The 23,373-nt window shown below is 43.7% G+C and overlaps 1 protein-coding gene across 3 annotated transcripts in view; it reads right to left on the minus strand.

Moving 5' to 3' along the window:
• Window positions 1-13,423: 13,423 nt before the first annotated feature.
• Window positions 13,424-23,373, minus strand: part of LEKR1 (leucine, glutamate and lysine rich 1) — a 775,178-nt gene continuing 765,228 nt past the window's right edge. For 2 of the 3 annotated variants that reach the window (XM_085634762.1, XM_085634761.1), the window contains one exon: window positions 13,424-16,125. In XM_085634762.1, the coding sequence (XP_085490888.1) occupies window positions 15,724-16,125 (402 nt within the window). In that variant the 3' untranslated portion in view covers window positions 13,424-15,723. The remainder of the gene's footprint in view (window positions 16,126-23,373) is intronic. The other variant, XM_085634764.1, reaches the window with a different exon arrangement.

Raw genomic sequence — 23,373 nt, forward strand, 5'->3', positions numbered from 1 at the left:
TTGAAAATACTTCCAAACATCCAGTTGATTTTCATGTAGTTTATTATGAGCAGCACAGCAACCAGTAATATAAGTGGTCAGTACAGCAGGCCAAATGCAACTGCCCTTCAACCCTTGATCACATCCTCAATGTTCCATATGGAACAAGAATGTTATTTGTAAGATGCTCTGGTGCACATGCTTAACCTGGAATAAATAAATAAGCCTTGCAAATGCAAATACAACATATCTCCTTTTTTTCAAAACAACAATAAAAGAAATAGTGAACATAAGTTAAGATACATACATTACATATCATAAAATCTTTTTGGAGAACATCTATCACGAACCAAATTTTTTACTCTTGAAGCCACAGTATCATTGGGAAGTACTATGGGAGAACCAAAAGTCTGTTTGGACATGTTGGAACATTTGGCAACACGTTTAACATTCCAAAACCTACCATCTTGGGTCAAGACACTGTTGTCAAACACTTTCACCAATTTTATGGGCTTACCAAAACTATCAGAACACTTCATGTTGAGACCAGGTTTCTTTATTCTGACCCAATCACCTCTGTTGAAATTATGAGACTTAGTTTTCCACTTATTGTCATACCAGGTTTTGGTTTTTATTTGTTTCATGACAACTCTCTCTTTCACACCAATGACCATTGAGTCCGAAAATGACTTATGATTACACTTCTCCTTAAACCACCATGGACAAATCCTAGAAGCAGGATCTCTGCCTTTCAAAAGCCTGAAAGGACTGACTTCTGTAGTAGTATGAGGCGTAATACGGTATAATCATAATTTTTCTCTCACAAAATTCCTCCAATTTCCACCAGACTTAAGCCCGTCAGAAACATATCCCTTTAACACTCTATTAAAATGCTCCACTAATCCATTCTCATGTGGTTCATATACCGAGACCGTATAATGTTTGATGTCGTGAACGCTTAAAAAACTCTCCATTTCATTTGAAGTAAGTTGCACACCATTATCAGTTACTAATGTGGCAGGACACCCCTCTCTAGAAAAAACCTCTTTAAAGAACTCCATAACCAAGGTGGTGGAAGCACCTGATGAAAACTTTACCTCAGGCCACTTGGAATGATAGTCTACCAACACAAACGCATAACGAGAATCATGTGGTAAACACATGAAGGGGCCAGATATGTCAAAAGCAACTTTCTTCCACGGTTCAGTAGGCAATTCCGAACTCTTAAGTGGAGGTACATTGACTTTCAACATTTTTTCACTTCCCATACATACTCCACATTCTCTGATCATGCGATCAACCATGCGATCTAACCCAGGCCACCAAAAATAATTCCTAATCAATCGCTTCATGGCTGACATTCCGGGATGAGATTTGTGCACCAAATCCAAGATAATTTTTTGCATACCAAACGGGGGCACACACTTCCCATCTTTGAACATGATTTCACCTTCTAGCTCTAACACATCAGATACATTATACATTGGAATGAATTCTTCTTGCAGATTTTTTTTTCCGGCCATCCTTCCAAAATGTAGCCTTTGACCGTCTGCCACGTGAGATCTTGCTTTTCACACAACACCCAAGCCTCTTCAGAAATGTCTCCAAAAGAGCCTGCCACAACATCCTGAATTGTTGTGATAATTTCAGAATCATCACCCTCGCTATTGTCCTTAACCTGACAAGGAAGCCTGGACATGAAATCTGCCACAACATTTTTCTTTCCAGGAACAAATTCTGAACTGAAACAATATTCTTGCAACCTTGAAGTAAGTCTAGCAATGCGAGCTGTGGAATTCCACCCACCACCAGGCGAAAGTATGTTTACTAAAGGCTTGTGGTCGGTTCTTAACACAAATTTACTTCCCCAAATGTAATTTCGGTAATGCTCAATAGCCCACACACACGCTAACAATTCTTTCTCAATTACCGCATATTTGCGTTCAGTGTCATTTAGGGTGCGGGAGGCAAAACATACATTCCATTCATCCTTCCCACATCTTTGTGATAAAACTCCTCCAATCCCATTCAAACTTGCATCAACAGTAATAACACATTCTTTATTCATGCAAAAAGGTTTGAGAGTGGGAGCTTTAAGTATTTCAGATTTGATGAGTTCAAACGTTTGTTGCTGCTCCAAACCCCATTCAAACACAGTTTTAAGCCTCAATAATTTTCTTAGAGGTTCCATTTTAGAAGCAAAATTGTCAACAAATTTACTATAATATTCTCACACATACCGGTGAAAGATAGTAATTGCTCTTTTGTGGTAGGTGGAGGGGCATTGACAATACCATCCACGTTAGACTTCTTGGGTACCACACCCTCACTAGATAAAGTGTGGCCCAAATACTCCACAGATGATTTGAACATTTTACATTTGTTTGCCTTGAGGGTTAAACCACTACTTTTTAGCCTCTCACAAACTTCACTTAAGTGTTTGAAATGTTCATCTTCATTTTTAGAAAACACCAAAATGTCGTCCTGAAAACATTTTACAAATTTATCCAGGTCCCTAAAAATGTTAAACATCACTTTTTGGAATACAGATGCCGCGGAAGCCAACTCGAAGGGCATTCTGGTGAACTGATACAAGCCTTGGGGAGTAATAAAAGCTGTGATTGATTTGGAGTCTTCCGTGAGGGAAATTTGATAGTAGGCAGACCTGAGGTCCAAAGTGGAAAAAACTTTTGCACCCTCCAACATCGAAACTCTTTCATTTATGTTGGGAAGAGGCTGACAATCTATGACAATTCCAGCATTTAATGCTCTAAGGTCGACACACATTCTCAATTTTTTATCTGGTTTTCTTACCAAAACAATGGGAGAAACCCATTCCGCTGAGTCTATAGGTTCAATGATACCTTCTGACACTAAGTCATTTAACATATTTTTCAACTCCTCTCTAACATTAATAGGTACCCCTCTTAACTTTTGTCTCACGGGACACTTTTTTTTATTTTAATGTTGTGAGAAAAGTCCTTTAATCTACCTAAGGTGTCTGAAAATACATCAGAATTTTTTTTTAAAAGGATTTCCTTTTCTTGCACAATAACCGTAGAGATGTTATTCATATGTATATCCTCGCCAAGCAACACCGGTTCAACTGAACGAGGATTTAACATGATACCTAACTTCCATTGGTCTCTCCATCCTAAAACATTAATACCTTTGACAGCGATGTATAATATAATGTCTGCTTTCCTAGTCTTAAAGGAGAGATTCACATTGAAATACCCCAGCATATCTATCCTTGAACCATCATAGCTTCGTGCAACTATGTCAGATGGTAGCATTTCAGATGTCGGTAATTCATTGTTAAATTTTTTTTGAAAATATTCATTTGAGATAATGGTCCAGGGGGATCCAGAATCAGCCATTAGATCCAACCAAACACCAGAAATTTCAACTACACACATAGGGGATATCTTACATTTGCTGGCCTCAGCGTCACTTATGCTTGAAATATCTTCATATATTGAGACAACAAAACCCTTGTTTGGTTCCATGCATCCACATGAATTACATTTATGCAAGGTGTCATTCGCTTCCGACACAGAAGATACTTTACCTTGTACAGGAACACTATTTTTCCTTATGTCTCTACATGCTGAAGCAAAATGGCCTATTCTCCCACAATTCCTACATTCTTTATTAATCGCTGGACAACCTCCATAGGATGCTACGTGTAACTTACTACCACACCTGTAGCAGGTTCCTGTTCTCTCATATCTCTGAAATCTCTTTTGGTTACTATAATTGGAAGTGCGCTGAGTGTTTGGTCCTTGAGGATTATGTTCATTTAGTCTTGTCCTGGCATTTGGATGCCCACTTTGTTGTGCCTCTGAGCGCCTGACAACACAAACCTCATCCGTGACTTCTGTCGTATTGATGGTCGTATTCTTTATGGTGAGCATCCATTTCTCCGATTGTTCTAACGCTTTTGCTGTGGCAATAGCTTCTGCTAGCTTAGGGTCACCAATCTCCCATAAACGTTCTTGAGTTTTCTTGTTTTTGACGTGCACAATAATTTGATCTCTGATCATCTCGTCACACATTGCACCGAAATTACAATGAATACTTAAAGCTCTCAAAGCAGTTAGAAAGTCGTCAAATGATTCACTTTCTTGTTGTTTTCTCGTGTAAAACTTATACCTGTTTAACGCAATATTTGTGAGCGGTTTAAATCTTCTTTATACACATTAAATCCTTCACCTTCTCCCTCTAATGGTGGAAGTTGAGGTAATGCCCTGAACACCATCTGACCTTCTGAACCTAGACAATGCAAGAAAATACTTTTTTTTCTTTCTGCTCCCATGCGTTCACCATCTATAGCTTTCATATAGTTTAGGAATTCTTCTTTCCATCGTGTCCATGGTATTGGTGGATCGCCTTTGTTTTGAAGAAATTTATCAGGCGGATCAAACTGCATTGTCTTTTTTTTTTGTATGAACAAGGCACACAGATTGCTCAAAGGTAACAAACAACGAATATTCTGAATTAAAAGTGACTTTGAGTGTTAATATATATATATTTTTACTCTCTCTCTATATATATATATATATATATATATATATATATATATATATATATATATATATATATATATATAAATACTTTAATCGAGTATGCTGATTTATATATTTGTAATAACCGGACTGTATAACATTTGCACAAAATTCACAGTGAAAACAAATACTTGAACATCCTGAAACAATACTTTCTGTAGACAAAGGTAATGTACGTTTCAAAATATATATATATATCTATATATATCCCAATGGTACAGGCTTAAACTTTTGTGATATGAGCCGTGGTAGTATTGTTCTTAGTCTGGTATATTTAATCACCGTATGTTGAGAGATCCATAAACAAGAAAGTTCTTACTTTAAAATTAAGTTTTTCCTTTTCGTGATGAATCTGCTTTGCTGAAAGCCCAGCTCATTTCCATGCTCTCGACGAGTCTCCGGCTATCGTTGCTATGGGAACTGACAATCAGGAAATGATGCAGAGCGTTTGCGTGCACAGCGCGTCACGGCCTTACGTAGCGGAATGGCTACGTGGACATAGAGGATTCTAATCGTGAATTCAGCAGGGCTCTTCCGTACGAACGAATCCTCTGATGATGACAATGGCCACACGCGCGAACACACGAATACGTCATCCAGGTATTTAGATTTGAAACTAGACTCGGTCTGTCATTATATTCAAAATCTTAAAATTGATGAAATTCAATTTCTTTTGCTGTACGTGTCCTTGAAACTTCAGCCTTTCACAGTAATGACGTCCATCCATGGCGCTGATTTAATAAATGATGCTACTAGATCCGTTTTGCATGCACAGTCACAGGACGTTCAAAAACGCTGAAACTTACTTTTAAAGTAGCACAATGCGTATTAATTCATGAACTCACGATGCTGTCCTTCACCAGAACTCTTGCTTCTCGGAATATGAAGAGTCTGTAGGCAATTTATTGCAGGAACACCGGAGATGAATCTGTTTTAGTTATTAAATGGTAGAACACACAACACCTGTGCTGCAGAGTAATTGGTTGGTAAGGTGTTCTCCATCCCATCCAGATCATCGCCAATGTTGAAAATACTTCCAAACATCCAGTTGATTTTCATCTAGTTTATTATGAGCAGCACAGCAACCAGTAATACAAGTGGTCAGTACAGCAGGCCAGATGCAACTGCCCTTCAACCCTTGATCACATCCTCAATGTTCCATATGGAACAAGAAGGTTATTTGTAAGATGCTCTGGTGCACATGCTTAACCTGGAATAAATAAATAAGCCTTGCAAATGCAAATACAACATAAAGGCATACTCCACTTGGCAAAGATGCATTGAACTACCTTTAGGTGCAGACACCACTTCTGGTAGATGGGGTCTGCTGAGCTCATCCGCTGCTTCTTGTTCAGGGATTCTGCTAGATAGTCAAGTCAGCGAGATCCACTGAAGGTCTAGCCAGCCAGTGCCTCAGTCTCGGTGCTTCCTGGTACAGCCCCGATGACCCCACACCGCCCTGCTTGTTGTTGTAGCCAATGGTGGTCATGTTGTCCATCAGAGTTTGCACAATACTGCCCTTGAGGGAAGGCAGAAAGACCCTGAGAGACAGCTGAATGGCACACAACTCCAGAAGGGTAATATGGGGTCTATGCTCCAGCTGAGATCAGACGCCTCGGAATCCACCTTGTGCTGGTGACCTCCCCAGTACAGAGCTGATGCATCTGTCAATGTGATGAGCTCTGGGTGGGGTACGGAAAACAGCCTGCTGAACCTGAGGATGCTGTCATTCATTCCCTATTGAAAGTCCTGGACCACTTTGTCTCATTTTCTGACACCTAAATGTTGTTCATGAGACATCCCCAGTGTTGAGCCAATTTCAAGTGGTGTTCCACTGCAGATCTTGCATGTGCCAATGGACATATGGCACTAGAAGGCTACATAAGGCCAGGTGACCAAGAAACTTCAGAACCATTTGAGTTGGAATCCAGGACCAAGCTTGAATCATGTGTCCACAACAGCCCCTAAAAAGGGAACCCTTTGCAAAAGCCAGAGGTTTGATTTCAGCTCTTAGGTGGAGAGCCCATAGACAAATGTAGTGAGATATTTGTTCATAGGTGGTCCACGACCGTCTGTGATGAGCCCTCTTTTAACAGCCAGTTGTTGACATACATGGAGCCATGCACTCCTGACCTTCCAAGATGGGCCAATACCACTGCCATCACCATTGTTAAGACATGGGGGCTGAAGTGAGCTCGACAGGAATAACAGAGGATTGAAAGTGTTCCTTCCACAAGTCAGAGGAAATGCTTTTGTCACTCAAGATGGCAACAGGAAAATACATGTCGCCAAAGATACAATCTGTGGCATTGCCAGTGAGCTGCCCCCTTGCTAAGCGCCACAGGCTTGCTTCAGGTGATCAAGTCTTTTTGTTTTTAACCCTTTACTGGAAAGCCTTGTAGTGCAGGCTTTGGCCAGCAGAGTGAACCACAATACCTTTTCCACTATTCCACCTCATAGAGAATCTGAATGCACATCACAAGAGGGTGTTCTCCTGCACCAGCTAAGCTGTATGCTCTTCAAATGTAATATGCTTGCTAGACAGATACAGCTATGCACTCTGGACATGGCAAGTGAGATATTGCCTACCCTATCTGAGGAGTTTTAAAATGTGTTTGCAATAAGGTCAGGGTCGGCTTGGTTGGAACTGACATGACTTTCGGTAAGGGAGTGGAGGCATGATGCCTGTGGCAGAGGCCTTAATGCATCATTTAAAGTAAGGAAGATCCTCTGGTAAAAATCCAACTTGAGAGTTTTGTGGATCGAAGGTGGTCTTGGGAAACTCTGAATCACCAGAAAGAGTGAAGCCTTACTTTCTGGATGCCTCTCCCTGCTGAGAAGCTGCAGATGGCCCATGATACTTGGGACACACTGACTCCAACTGCAGAATGGATTTAGAATTGGAAGGCTGGTCCAGAGTCTGAGCTTTTGAGTGCCAGCTGCGCAAGCCCTTTCTAGAGTGGAGGGCCCTATTGTGTTTGTGCCACGACTTGTCCTCAGACTTCGCTGTAGACTTACTCAAATAAGGAGATTTGGATCAGGACTTAAAGCGGGAAAAGACCCATGATTTGAAGGTCGACAAGCCTTTCTACTAAAGTTGCTGCATAGTTCAAAGGAGCCACATATCAGCACACAGAAGCGATTGCTAAAAATGTTTAAGGATTGAGTCTGGCCCCTGGAAGATATCATCAAAAGGTGAGGAATCTATGGTTAGAAATGTCCATCAAAATGAATGGCACTCATCTTCCCTACAATAGATAGAAGGGCAACCTTGTAATCCTGCAAACCTGGGTAATTAGTAATGTGAAACAACAACTGTTCCCCAGGAGGGGCCAAGAAGGCAATGCTTCCTTTGTAGCACAAATGTTCTCAACATACATAAATGTTTATATAGTTATATTTATTTTCTGTAAATTGTTTGTCCATATGTATAATAAAGATGTAGGTGCACCAGAAAACGTACTGACAGTGAATAGTGACAGCAGTAATTAACAGCGCAGTAGCGCTACTTACCTCGGAAAAGAAGTAACACTGTTATGTTATGTTAGCTAGTTAATAAAGCCCTCAACTCACCCTGGGGCATCTCGGCGCTGCCTAGAAGAATAGGATCCTGTGAGGGGAGCATTGAAGAGACTGGAGAGTGGATTTAAAACAAAAAGGCTTTCAGCTGTTTTCTAAAGATGCTGTACCTAGGGATTGAACGCAGAGCCTGGGGGAGCTGGTTCCAATATCTTGGAGCAAGATATGAAAAGGCTCTGCCGCCAGTCCGGGTGATACGAAATCGAGGAACCTGAAGGAGACCCAGCGAGCTAGATCTGAGTCTCCTAGAGGGACAGTATTTGAGAAGTTTTCTTTGTAGGTAGAGAGGACCTCTGTTGCTCAAGGCATTATAGGTTAGGCAACAGATTTTGAAAAAGGATCTCTTTTTCACAGATAGCCAGTGTAGTTCTCTGAGCAGCGGAATCAAAGGGGAGCCTGCCGGGCGGTTCAGAATCATTCTCGCTGCTGTATTCTGAACCACTTGCAGTTTGGCCAGATGAGTCTCCCCTACTTCTGCCAGCAGAGCGTTGCCATAGTCCAAGCAGATGGTTACCATAGCCTGCACTAATGTCCTGCGATGAGGGGTAGGCATATAAGGGAGTATTTTCCGCAGAAGTCGAAGGCTATAGTAGCATGAGCTGGTCGTGGCCGCAATATGGTCCTTCATGGACAATGTCTGGTCTACTTTTATACCCAAGTTTTTTACTGAGAGTTTGAGAGTGGGAGCAGAGCCTAGTTGGACGGGCCACCAATCATCTGACCAGATGTCCGAGGCTTTCCCCATCAACATGATCTCTGTTTTTCCTGGATTTAATTGAAGGCAATTTCCAGTCATCCAGTCAGAGATCGCCTTCATGCCGATGGCAAAACGGATTTTCTCTTGCTCTGGGTTTTCTCCAATAGTGAACATAAGCTGCATGTCATCTGCGTATCGATGATCTCGAAGCTCAACTGCTCAACTCTCCTCGTCAGAGGGGCCATATATATATTAAAAAGGGTAGGACTCAGACAGGAGCCTTGCGGGACACCCTTCTCCAGAGACATTTTGGCCGAGGAAGAGGGGTCTAAGATGACTGTTTGAGTTCTCTCAGACAGAAAATGTTGTAACCACTTCAGGGCTGTCCCTTTGATCCCACAAGCAGATAGTCTCTCTGCCAGCTTTGTATGAGAGATGGTATCAAAAGCTGCGGAGAGATCTAGGAGAATCAGTATCGTCGAGCCCCCCAAATCTATTGTCTGAGCGAATCTGTCACAGCTAGTACGGCGGTTTCCATACTGAAACCTGGTCGAAAACCCGATTGCGATGGGTCCAGGATTTCGTTTAGTTCCAGATAGGAGCTAAGTTGTCTATTGATGATGCTTTCCAGCAGTTTCCCCAAGAGTGGTAATAGGGAAATAGGCCGATAGATGCCAAGGATTGATGGATCCGCTGTAGGCTTCTTTAATATAGAGCGAACAGATGCCACTTTCCATGCAAGGGGAATGGTACCAATTATTATAGAGCAGTTAAAGATGTTGCTGATTGCAGGAGCACAGCTCGTGGCTAGGAGAGCCATGATTTTTGGAGGACACAGATCATTTGGTGACCCAGGTTTTACTTTGGAGAGGCCTTTTAAGACCTCTGCAATAGTGGTTGGTTCAAAGCTCTCCAGGGAGCTGTTAATTACCTTTCCCCTGTCCTCAAGTTTGGACAGAATTTCAGAGACGGAGGGGGCTACCAGAGGGAAAGTATCGTAAATTCTGGATATCTTATCCTAAAAATAGGTTGCCAGGGAGTTACATAAATCCTGAGACTCCATTGGAGACTGGGTGCAAGCTTTAGGGGATGAAAAATCTTTGACTATGCTAAACAGGGTTTTCGAAGAGTTACTGGCTTGTTCTATCTGCTTGATAATGAACGTGCATCTCGCTGCTTTTAGGTTCAAATGATATGTGGCCAGAGACTGTCTATACAATAGTCCGTTTTGATGGACCTTGCTTGCCCGCCAAGTTCTTTCCAATCACCTACATTTGGCTTTTTCCGTCTTAAGCTCCTCAGTATACCAGGGAGTCGAGATTCTCCGTTGAGTGGAGCCATGTTTTTTGGGTATAGTCTCATCAAAAGCAGATTCTAGTGCAGCGTTGAAGCCTCCAACTTTTTTGAAGCCTCCGTTAAGTTGTTTGCTAGTTCCAGGGAGTAAACCTCATTAAAAGCTTCTAAGGTAAGATTACGCCATGACCTGCGCTGTTCTGGTGTTTTCCTGGTGTATGGTTCCCCATTCCTTTGCCGCATCTGGTGACTAAAGAAAGAGATCATCAAATGATCAGTCCATGTCAGGGGGTCAGGGTGGTCGCAGCTCAGTTGGTCAGAATTGGTGAACACTAGATCTAATAAGTGACCAGCTCGGTGTGTAGGGACTTCCACTCTTTGTGCGAGTCCCATTAATTCCAAGGAGGAAAAAAGTTTGTTAACCTCAGGGTTAGAGGTGTTCTCCCCATGAAAATTGAAATCCCCTAGCAGGAGAAACTTATTTGCCGCAAGCTCATGTAGACCTATGTGTTCGACCAGGTCAGTAAAATTGACTTTAGATCCTGGGGGCCGATAAATTAAGGCACTGTGCCAGCTATCCGTGGGAGATATGGTGACCTTGAAGATTCCCAATTACAAACATTCATTTTTTACAGTGGACACCCAATTCACTGTGAGGTGATTCTGGAAGGCAATGGCTATGCCTCCACCTGTTTTCCCCTCCCTGTCCAGATGGATAAATCTATAATTTCTGGGATCGCTAAGTTTACCATGGGGTGGTTGGAGGGATTCAGCCATGTTTCCGTAAAAAAACATAGTGCGGGAGAGTGTGAGACAATCATGTCCCAGATTTCAAACCGATGTCTTGCAAGAGACCTTACATTGCACAATATGTTTTTTAATCCTATAGTGACTGGATCTGGGGCCTTTCTTGTGGGGAAGGGGTCCTCTGCTAGTGGGACCATATGAAATTGGCAATGCTTACACGTTACTGGTCCTTCTAGCATAATGGCGAACTTCTGGGTACAATTGCTGTGGCTTTGATCCTTAATAAGTTCAAGTGCTCTAATAGCCCACCGGGATTCAGCTGAATAACATATAGGGGTATGGTGGCTATTATTTACCTGGGTGGGGGCAGCATCTCTGGCCTCTGGGCTCCGCTGGGTGCGGACGGGCGCAGACGGACTTGCCTTTGGTGCGCCTCTGGTGCGCCCGCTGCACGCGTCTGCTGCGCGCGTCCGCTACGCGCATCTGCTGCACGCACATGTTGTCATCCTCTTTTGGAATCCCCGAGGAGCAACGACTAGCGCGCTACCTGTGCTGCCTGCCCAATATGTCTGCAAGCTCCTGCGGTAGACCAAGTGCGTGCGTGTAAACCCTCCCGAGTACCTAATCGGCTGAGAGTGAGGTAAACAATTTGAGCAACTTTATAGTTAAAAACAAAATGCAATTTAAGATTTAAACATGCGGCGCAAAAGAATAATAAGAACAGAACAGAAATACTCCCGGCTTCGTCCTCAGTAGCCTATCAGCCTGTAGACTGGTTAATAGTACAATTTTTGAATAAAATAGCTCAGACTTAGATTACAGTTTTCACATACTACAATAAATACCACTCAGCAGGTAAGTGTGTTGATGTTTCCACAAGTATGCTAATTAAAACAGGGTCTTCATCAGGACGAAGGTGGTAGAACCTGTGAGATAACGGGAATTAAACTTTACTCTGTAGGTCCCGGTCACTTCGTATGGGGCCTGTGAGGAGAGACGGCCTCTTAAGAAAGCAATCGCACACGTTATATGAAGTAATATTGTGGATTTATTGTCAAAAGCAAAGGAATAAGGCAAACGAAACAATCCGGTTTAAGAATGTCCTTCCTTGCTGCACCGGTTCCAGAAGGAAGGGCTTGGTTTTCTTTCAGGGCTCCAGACGGGGTTCCAGGACGTGTCAAAAGAGAAGAGAACACAAAACCAAAAAAAAAGAGAGCACCGATCAGTGGACGGCATTTAGGTATCAAGCCGAAGGGGTGGGGGCCATGAGGGAATCACCGGTTCTATCAAAGGTGTGGAAACCAAAAAGAAAGAGAGGCGGTGACCTCCCGCTAACTACCCATTCCCTCCCGGTGGTTTAACAAGGCCCAGGATACGCAGGCATACCTGATCCAGCCACCCTCCTCCTGGAGAGCGGCGGGTCGTGGCGTGCTTTTCAAATTCTTCCGACGGTCTCTCCAGGCTCCAGGGATGTCGCTGGAACCTCCAGTTTACTGGCAGGCGGGTTGTCCTTAGTGGGTCGCGTGCTTGGCGTCTTTTCCCGTACCAGCACGTCTCCCGGCTCTTCCGTGTGCGCCGCGCTAATACTGCTGACTTCCTCCTTCAATACAGCAAGGTCCGCTGATTGGATCCACGAGGCTGCCTTCATGCCTCCAAACTCCTCCTGCTGGCTTCGATTGACTTTAAAGGGACCAACCGCGTCCCGCACCTTCATCAGCATGATATCGGCATGAACAGGGGCCCCTGAGTCCTGCTCCCCAGGCTCCTCCTCCCAACATTCCCTCAATGTCAAGGTGAATCACTGGGACTGTATTTATGGTGCAAAAATGAGGTTTCCTATGAAGTGTTGTGTCAACCTTGACTGCATTGTTGCAAGTGTGTGTGTGTTTGTGATGTGAGAGAGAGAGAGCATATAACTGTTGTAATATAAATATGGAAAACAAACACATAGAACACTTCAATTTATGATTTGTATTCCAAATATACTCAATTGACACTTCTGGCCCGATTTAGTTTGGTGGATGGGTACACCGTCACATATATGACAGATATTCCATCCACATTATTTCAAGTGCATTAGGGCCTAATGCACTTGCAATAAGGTGGGCGGGATATCAATCACATTTGTGATGGAGTAACCCTTCTATCAAACTTTCAATCAGGCCTTTTAGTTTTTGCTTGTAACTCAAAAACAGCTGAACAGAAACACTAAATCAACATAAGGCACCAAATTGAGCTAATATCATGTGCTGTGTACTTTCATTCACTCCTCATTTTTAGTCTTTCATGCATAAAGTTGCCATGGAAATATTCATATTAAAAACATTTGTTTTGAGGTCCACCCCACTGCTACCTTTTCCCCAACATGACCAATATGGATTAAATTAGGCAAGGTTAGAGCCTGCATTTGGTACTGGGTCCTTAAAACATTCAGTAATCGTTAGTAATGGGAGAAAGGGGAATGCAATATTGAAGCAAAAAAGAGTGTTCCTATTGAGTGGTGTGCCAACCCCAACTTCAGAGACACAAATGCTGCCTTTGTCAAAATCATATGTGATTTATAACTGTTTTAATATAAACATGGAAATCAAACACACGAAATGCACAGCTCAATTTATGTTTTGTATTACAAATCTATACAGTCATCTGTAATACCAATGCATCAAACAATTTCATGAATAGCATTAATAAAATTTACAAAGTAGCATTGAAACAATCGACAAAATTAAAAAACAAACTTTGAAAAAAATATTTTGTTAAGAAACACTTGAAAATGTTTGTTCCGCTTTTATTTGCAGATATATCTAATCATTTGAGTAATTGGGTGTCAAGATCAGACATTCTCTGAACAAATATAACCTGGTGAATCAATGGGAACTCACAAACAGGTTTCCAATCAAAACACAAAATGCTTCACCAGGCAGTCATTATTCAGAATACAAAACTTTACCAATAGAATAAATAAAATACAATAATTATTTTTTTTAAAGAAATTGATCTTAGTGGCTATAGTTAATGATTGTGTCTTGGCAGTGAATATTTTGAGTTTAGGTAACCTGGGACCTACTCTCATATGAAAACATGTTATTGCATTGTTTACTACAAGAAAAACAGTAGCTTCAAAACTTCCACTTATGTCTTTTTCTTGTGTGCCCTTTAGAATTGGTGGACACCGATGACCCAGGAACTGTAGACTTTGTACCAATCTAGATCCTCCAATTCCCACATCAGCATCAGGAGGTCTGGAACAGCTGTGTTTATATTCACAAGCAGTTTCGGTTTTACTGGCCTATGATCCAAACAGAATTACTCTCCACTGGGACCAGGCTTCACCTAGCCTTGAGGCAACTGCAATTTGGAAGAGAGGGAATTCTCACCTCTTGAAAATAGGTTTTTGGCACATATTTGCCAGTGTAATTGAGCCTACCTTCAAGGGCTAATCACCTTCATCATCATACTCTGGGGGAACCAAGAGAAGGCAGCTCAGGAGGGAGACAATAATATAATGTGGGAGTACATTGAATAGGTCAGAGAGGGAGGCCATTCCTTGTGCAACTCCTTGGTTTATGCCATAAGCTATGCTAGGCACCTCAGAAAAATTTGCAACAGGTCCTGAAACAGACGATAGGGGCCATCTCAAAACAAGTACCCACTCATTCAGCAGTCTGCCACCATTTCTGTGTAACAGCTGCCCCATATGTGAGCCCCAAGGAGTCCTGCAACAAAAGGTAAACACAAAACATGTCTGAGATGGATGCTGGCAAGCACAACAGTAACACATTTGGTCAAGAGTAGCACGGCAAACAGTGAGACCTGACCTGGCCTATTTGAACCATGCTGCAGGTGACATCAAGTCAGTCAGCAGATGCAGTGGGTGCGTGAGTCCAAGCACTGCACCGGCACCCCACAATAGCTGCATTATATGAGCATAAGGGGGTGGACCAACCAACTGCTGGTCTCATTTACTGCTACCCAACCAAATGGGCATAATCTGCTTCTGTGACTGATTGCACCTCAAAGGAGCACAAACAGATAGTAAGTTCCACACCTACACCCAGAAAGAGAGGTAGTGATGAAGCACAAGCCCCTGCATTGGTACTGTCACACCCTCAGAAGACAGAGCATCAAACCTGCCAGAGACTGGGGCCCCAGTCCAACGATAAGCACAAGAAAAATCAGTAAGCGTCGTTGTCTCTAAAACCATTTAAGCCCATGAAGCTAGTGGGACCGAATAGGGGTAAAGGACAGATCACTGGTAGCAAAGTTTGGTCAACAGGGCCTTAATAGGAGATCCGTGTGCGTAGAGCGGGCCTCTCCCTATTTGAAAAAGAAATGAGACGACAAAGGAGATGGGGAGGCAATATGGCCATCTCTGGGTGTAGAGTTCACAGATGCCCAATTACAGCATTTTCTCAGATGTTTTCACAAGTCAAAAGTATCGCAAATCTTTAGAAACAATCATCTATTGAATTATTTTGTTTAACATTTTTGACATATTCCCCTGAAATATCTAATGGACATTTTTGCTACATTGTCGCTACAAGGTCTTTCCACAAACCAAAGAAATGTTATACCATGCCGTTTGGTAGAATCAGAAGAGAGTTTTGTTTGTATTTGAACTTAGCTGCCTGGTTGTTGATGGTCAGTGTTATACCAAGACCTCAGCTCAAATGAACACAGAGAAAAAAACTTGGCGAAAACGTTTGCAGGATAATATTTTTAGAGCATCATGGGTGTATTGCTGAAAAAAGCTAGAATCAAAACACGAAGATATTTTAAGATGAACAGTGAATTTAACTACTGGTAGTCACAGCTTCATCTCAATGTGTATGCATAGGATGTTGTAATGGATTCTAGACGTTATCGCCGACTTGACTGCCTTAAAATTGCAGTAATCCTTTTCCTTGCTTCCCCTACAGAAGATGCTCTTTCCCGTGGAGGTTGTGGCGAAGGTAAGGCTGAGAAACCTATTCTGTCAATACTCCTGTGCTGCGTAGGAGCAGAGGCACTAACAGGTCCTAAATCTCCATGACGTCCAATGAGTTTAGCTTCTTTACCAGCGGTTGGGCTTGTGAAGATTTTCAGTTGATTACTTTTGACTAATCCAGAGGGCAAGGTTTGACTGGTTGAAACATGGTGGGATGGAAACTTTTCACCAATTTTCTTTAATTCCAGAAGTTGTTCTCTCGCTAGTGTTAAAGCTTCAGTCAACTCAAACCTCTCTTCACATTCTCTTCGCACTGTTTCTTGAAGAAACGTGTTCTGCGGATATAAAGAAGATGTGTGTTTTAATGTACAAGAGCAATTAATATATTTTAAGGTCTTCTAATGCAAAAACAATTTTTTAAACAAGTTATGCATAAGTAGATGTAGATAGAGAATGGAAAAGAGAAGAACAAACCAAAAGTAGCGGGAGAAGGAAGAAAGTGGAAATCAACGAAACACAACATTTTGTCTAGGATGGTTATTGCAAAAGTTGAATTGTTAATTCAGCGTGCTAGACAAGTAAGACAAGATGTGTGATCCAAGTTTGACATAGGAATGCAATGGGAGTGGTGACATAGTTAGCAGAGTGATGGAGTAGCCGCTTCTGAAAGCAGAGGGAGTTGACAGGAGCTAATGATGGCCATTCTAGCAGAGAATCAAAAGGTCAATTCCTTAGCCATCAGGACTGATGACTAAAAGCAAATTTAGGACTGGAAGCTATACAGTCACTTTGCTAATTACATATTTGACCACTACAAGAAACTTGTGTGTGTTATGGTATAATTTTGAGATTAGCCTAGCTAGTCAAACTGGTCTCTCCAGTGATGTCAGTTGACTCTCTGATTCACAGACTGTTATTTTTTTTTCTTCAGTAAACTCTTTCAGACATTGAAAATAGTGGTAAAAAGGAAGAGAAAGTTTTGGATCAAACAGATTACTTAAAAAAGAAAGTGACAGGACCGACCACAATAAGAAACAGCATGCATCCCCAAAAAATTGAGTCGTGGCAGGTGTGGCAGGGGCAATTAAAAGCAACATGCTTGTGATCACAATAGTTTGCCAGATTCTCGGGGGCATCATGAGAGCAACTTATGAATACATCCAGATAAACACACTGTATGGAAAAGTTAATCCCCATGACAAAGTACGCGAAGTAGAAATTCAATTGGAGGGTGGCACATCGCGCAACATAAGGGTGGTTTTTTGATCTTTTATTGAAGGCCAAGGACTTCATCCTGGCCAATGGTGTTTGGCCTCCACCGTATGTTAGTGATCCACACTTGGGGAGGAAATAATACTTGAGCCATTTTCTCCCACAGTTATCTGAGGCTTCTATAGAAAATTTGCATACAAATCCGCTATAAAGGAAGACCCTGCATTGTGTAAGAGTCAAACGGGGTGTGGCAAGGGCTTGACACCCCTTATGATTTCTCTTTAGAGTTAACCACAGGTTGAAGCGCAATATGTATTAAAGCAAAGATGCCAGGTGTGATATAAAAGCTATCTTGATGGACCTGCAATATCAAGGAGTGATAGTGGCCTGGCACATAATCCTGAACAGCAGTCTGTTTCCAGCAAATGAAGCCAGATAACTCAAATTATCTAGTTTTGGACTATAGGAATTTGAACTCTCACACTTGCACACTCCTTCAGAATACCCAAGGACCAGTCTTATTTAAGATGTAAAAAATAAAAAATGATGGGGCGTGGCCAAGCAAGTTGGCGGCCAAGACTTGTTCCTGAGAAGCTGCAATATCCCGATTAAAATCCTGCATAATCCTCCTCTACCATAACTAATTTCACCACTCAATGGGATTCTCCTGTTCATGCCCTGTATCTGAAGAATATATGTCTTTACATTGAATGTGCTACAACGCATTCCATTACAACGTGGTTGTTACAACGACCGCGTTGTTACATTGCAAACCATTACATCGCAAGTTGTTACACCGACTTGCTGTAGGGGGTGCGCTGGACTTAGGAATAATATAATTTCCTATTCCTACTCCAGTTTGTGCAACAGCAGGGATTCTAACACCTTCTGCCCCCTACAGCAAGTTGTTGTAACGACTTATGATGTAATGGTTCGCATTGTAACAACGCGGTCGTTGTGATGACCACGTTGTAATGGAATGCGTTGTAGCGCATTCAATGTAAACGAGGTCTCCCGTATCTGGAAGAATCGAGTGCCTGACGAATGTGGTGGTGACTGCGTAGCATGGCTGGAGGCCTCAGGCTGATCTGCATGGGGCTTGGGAGTGGCTCTTTGATGGTGGGATCAGGATCTGCCTGCTGCGAGATTGCATGGGAAAGCCCAGATGCCTGCACCTGTTGGTGGCAGGGAGACTGCATGGGAGGAGGTCAGCGCAAATGACTGCCAGCCACGGCCGGACTGGGAACCTAAGGCAGCCATGGCAGTTTGGTGGACCAGCCACGGGGGTGGGGGGATGCGCAAGTGTGCACTGCTGTTTTTGTTATTAGGGGCTGATATTTCAGTGCAGCTGCAAACCCCACCCCCAGTAATAAAACCAGTCCCTACTGCTCATAAACCGGCCCCCACCCTTCCATCCTCTTGGGAAAACACCTGATGCCCGCTGTGGCCAGTTCAGCCCTGTTGGCAGCTGTGAGGGAGCACAGCGTTGTGAAGATTGATGGAGCCGTGGGGCCTAGGAGAGGTGATGCCTGCCAGAATCTGCTCCCTGAGGAGTAGTAGAGCCTTTGATGAGGTGGTTCAAGGAATGCACTGGGTGGAGCAGCTGCGGCACCATGCTGGAGGTGCCCGAGGAGCCCCTGAGCAGTTGCCATTTTATGAGAGCTGCCAAGAGGAGGCGAAGAGCGACTGCTGTGGAGATTGGATTGGTACTAGAGCAGACCCTGTATGTGGGAAGTGAACTGCCAGTTGGCTTGAACCGCTGGGGCTCCACAAACATAAGGAAATACCTCGGGCTGACTTACTGGCCCTTGGGGAGTGTGAGGGCATATTCTTTGGTGGCTACAGGATGAGGCGGGGAGACCTGCAGTGGTGCTCCCTATACAACTGCTAAGGGGACACCTAGATGAGTGGGGCCTTCACTTGGGTCTTGCCTTGGGATATGTTGGTCCTTTAAAAGCTGTGACCTGCAGGGAGGTTTCAGGGGGCTTCCCTGAGAGACCATAGTGCCCCTACTAGACTGCTTGTGCGCGCTTGAAGAGGCAAAAATATAAGGGAGGCCCCACTGAATTGGACAACTAGTGATTCCCGTGGGGTCAAGGATAAACTCAGGACAACTGAACCCCAGCAGGGCACCACCATCATGCAGTACATGGTTGCCCCAACCCTTTGTGGGATGAGACTGTCCCCTGCCCGACCAAGAAACTGGCCTACCGCAGGGGGACCCAAAAAGAGCAGAACTTCTGGCAGCTGCATAGGACCCAAGAGGGGCCCTAGAGGGAAAGATTTAGGTTTTTGATAACTATCTGCTCAGGGTAGACAGTATGAAATTATCTGATAAAGGAATCCATCACTGAACCTCGAATGGAAGTCCCAGCCCTGAGGAAACTGATGGCGAAGATTGAGATAGGGAAAAAAACGCTGGAGGCTAGGGCAGAGGATGCTGTGGAAGGAGCAGAGATGCCCTACGCAGAGCGCATTCTTGAGGATTCCACCTGTTAAACTTTGAGACCACAGGGCCTCTTTGGGATATTCTCAGTGGAACGAGAACCTGCGGCTTGATTCCCCCCCCCCCCCCCCCCCGGGGCACTTTCTCCAGGTCTATCACTGTGTACATTTTATTTTTCACTCTAAAAGCGGGGACAGCATTCTGAGGGCAGCCAGGGAGGCTAGAAACCTGCTGTTTGAAAATTGTGTAATTGCCACCCACAAGGTACAGTCCCAAAGAAAGTCATACCTGGAGTCAAAGCAATGAACTTGCAATACATGTTGCTGTACACAGGCAGCAGGAAAACACACTTTTTTTGATTGACCTGAGGAGATCTGGACCTGGCTTGAAATCTGGGACAGGGTGACCCTGCGCCGACTGGAAGAGGAGTAGCATAGATCCCCGAAGGTCGGGGAAACAGGGTGGATGGCTACGTGGACAGTTGGGTGCTGCTGGAGTTAGCACACGCAAGACCCCACATTTCCTGGTGCAAGAGGACGGTACCACACACCATGAGGAGGTGTCATAGCGACGACACCGGCGAAGGCTGATCTAAATGCAGAAGCTCTTGGTTATAGCTGGTGGCCCTTATTTTCCCTTAATATTTTGATGTGTGATCAGCTCCAGCATGGTGACTATCAAGTTGGATGTTGACATTTGTTGCACTGGTGGTGGTGGTGGTGATACTGGTGCCTGGCTGCTGAGGCGGCTGACCTATGGAGAGGAGGGAGATCCTGCTGAGCTAAGGCCTATGTGGGGGAGGCCCACTGCTGTGCCCTAGATGTCCTGGGATCCTGGGGTGGGGGAGGCATACCTGCTACTGCTATAGTTTGAATAAACTTTCATTACAGGAATTGAAGGTGAGACTGGGATGGTGGAAACTGCATTTTCTGATTGTGGAGTTGGTCAAAGTTGTTAGATTGGCCAGGTTACAATGGGCAGACACAGATTTCTTGGTTTACTCCGTGTCTCTCTGGGGTGAGACTGGTGGGAGGGAATATTTTTGATGTTAAAGGTTCATTGGTTTTGCCTTTATTAGTTTACCGCCTGTTGTTGCTCTTGTGGGTTCTTCTCTGACCTCAACACTTTGGATCTGTTGCAAGGAGACTAGTGTGCATTGGGCGCCTAGACTCTCCATAGTGTGCATGAACCTGCTAGCAAAAGCTATAACTTTATCACCTGAAGTGTTCAAGGACTCAGTGGGTGCACAATGAAGGATACTGCAGGAGTCTGTTCTTACAGCAATGGACTGGGCCAGCCACTCTCAATGGGGTCGTAAACTGCGAGTGGCTCATTAATATTCATGAGCCTTGCATTTTGTGACCCCATTGGGAATCGCAATCAGTGTCTCTGACACTGTTATACATTCCAAATTGCGACTCGCAATTTACGACTTGCAATTGAGCGCAAATTGCGAGTCGCAATTTGGAATGGTCAGGAATCTGGCCCTATAACTGCTGAATTTCTATGGTTTTGTGCGAGTGAAATCTGAGCCTAACTATAATGTCCCTGTAACCTTTGGGTTTTTTCAATGAATTTCTGAGGTTGTTTTCATTCTATTTCCTAACTATAACGTCCCTGTAACTTTTGATTTTTCAGTGAATTTCTAGGGTTTTTTCAATTCCATTTTCTAACTATAACATCTCTGTAACCTTTGTTTTAATTGAATTTCTAAGGTTTTTTAAAGTCTATTTCCTAACTGTAACATCCCTGTAACCTTTGTTTTTTTAATAGGCCTGGGCGTAAAATTCCGCTCTGCTCGTGGAGTTTGCACAATTCAGCCAATCCGCATTCTGCTGAGTTACTGGTAAACTCCACACTGTGCAATGGAGCAGAATTTTTTTGTGCCGTAGGTGAGCGCAATTGAGTGTGACAACAGTGGCTGCAACCTATAGTGCAGGAGGCCCCTCTGCAGATTGGTTGAGAAAGGGGCGGGCCTCCGATGACAGCTCAGCAATCCTGCTGTGGGGGACTTAGTTATGGGAACAATAGGGGTTCTTGGCCCCCAATGACCCTCAGCAGCCAAGGGGACTTTATCCCCCAACCAGTACTTTGCCAGGAGGCCTCTTTGTAGCATGGTTGAGAAAGTGGGGCCTAAGATGACGTCTCACCAATCCGGCTGTGATGGACTTACTTGTGGCAACTTTATCTTTGATCCTTCTTTGCAAACACAGGAGTTTTTACAATATGAACATGTTCATACTCTGCCTTTGTCATTACTCCCACTTGATCAGTACAAATGCATTATTTACACTGATGGATCTGTGCAGCCCGCTATTGGTTCTAAACATGCTTATTCTGCAGCCTGCACAATAGTGGCAGGTGAGATTGTTAATGGGGATTTTAAATCCTCCTTAGTGCACATACAGTCTCTTGGAGATTTCACAGCTCAATTGGCAGAGCTATGTGCTTTGGTTTTGGCTCTTGAATTTGCTGATCCTAAAGTCCCCACCCTTATAGTGTGCGATTTGTTTTACTGTGTACAATCCTTCAATGACAATTTGTTCCTCTGGACAAAAAATTATTTCTGTGATTCTAAAGGTAGCGCAATAAAGCACAAAACGCTTTGGGTATAAGTGGCCGCTCTGAAGGAACGTTTGCCAATCACACATGCTATCCATACTTTGGGCCATCAACATGTGGGAGCACACGCTGTTGGTGATTCAATTGCTGAGGATATAGAAAACAATTGGTTCTGTTGGGTGGGAGTGAGTACTCTAGTACATGTATTGAATCCAAAAGAAACAAGATTTTTTATATAATTGCTCATGCTCCTGAGACCTGGCCTACCCAGAGGCTAAACATTACATAAGCACAGGAGTCTGCACTTTTTTTGGGTGGAGGCTGCAGATTTTGCATGTCTCCTGCTGAATGTTTTTTCAAAATGCTTTTTTTTGTCCAGCAGGATCCCCCCCAAGAGGCCTCGGGGGTTCAGGAATTCCTACCCTGTCCCCTTCTCTTTATTTTTACATTTTGTAAGTGAGACTCAGCTGAACCTGAGTTCCAAGATGGCTGCCAACAGTTCCTGGTTGAAGTGTTGGCAGCCAATCCCATGTCTGCAAGAACACAGTCAGATCCTCGGAGGATCCGTGTCCCGATATATACAAATTTGGATTTCCCTTAAAATTTCAAAACTATTGAACAGATTTATGCCAATTTACAGAAAGCTCACTTTCTGGACTAACAGCTACCTTTCTGACACATTTTGTGTAATTCCGTTCAGCGGTCTGGGCAGTAGTGGTGTCTAAAATCTCTATGAGAATTAACATTGGGAAAAAGCGTTCTAGGACCCCCTCTTTTTCTCAGCCCCTACTTGATGGATCACAACAAAACGTTCGAGACAGCAGCTGAAGTGAGCATTGTATTCGTTTTGAAAATTTTGTGAGGATTCGTCAAACGACACCAAAGTTCTAGGCAAAACAAAAAATGCTCTTCCTATGGAAACTAGGTGCATCATTACAATGATAGTGGGACCGCCACAGTCAGGCCGCCTGTGGCAGTCCCACCACCATCAGACCCTGCAGGACCGCCTGCCACATTATGATGGCAGGCGGATGGAGGGCGGGCAGAGAGACTGACCGCCACGCATCCGATGGTCTCAAGGAGCCTGTCGGACTGTTGGAGGGACTCCAATCCCTACAACAGTGGCAGTGCCTGCTCAGGCACCGCGGTAGGGATTAAAATGTCCCTTTCCGCTGGCCGTTTCATGGTGGTTAACCCGCCAAGAAAAGGCAGGAAGAAAGTAACTTGGGGGCCCCCCTTCCTCCCTGCCCCTCCGATATGGACTCTAGGGGGGCACCATATCCCTGCACCATGTGGTCATTATAGGTAGGTTCACATTTTACACACGCAAAACCATACCAATTAAGCAGTTATACTTACCTGA

Source organism: Triturus cristatus, chromosome 11, assembly GCF_964204655.1.
Source record: "Triturus cristatus chromosome 11, aTriCri1.1, whole genome shotgun sequence".
NCBI lineage: Eukaryota > Metazoa > Chordata > Amphibia > Caudata > Salamandridae > Triturus > Triturus cristatus.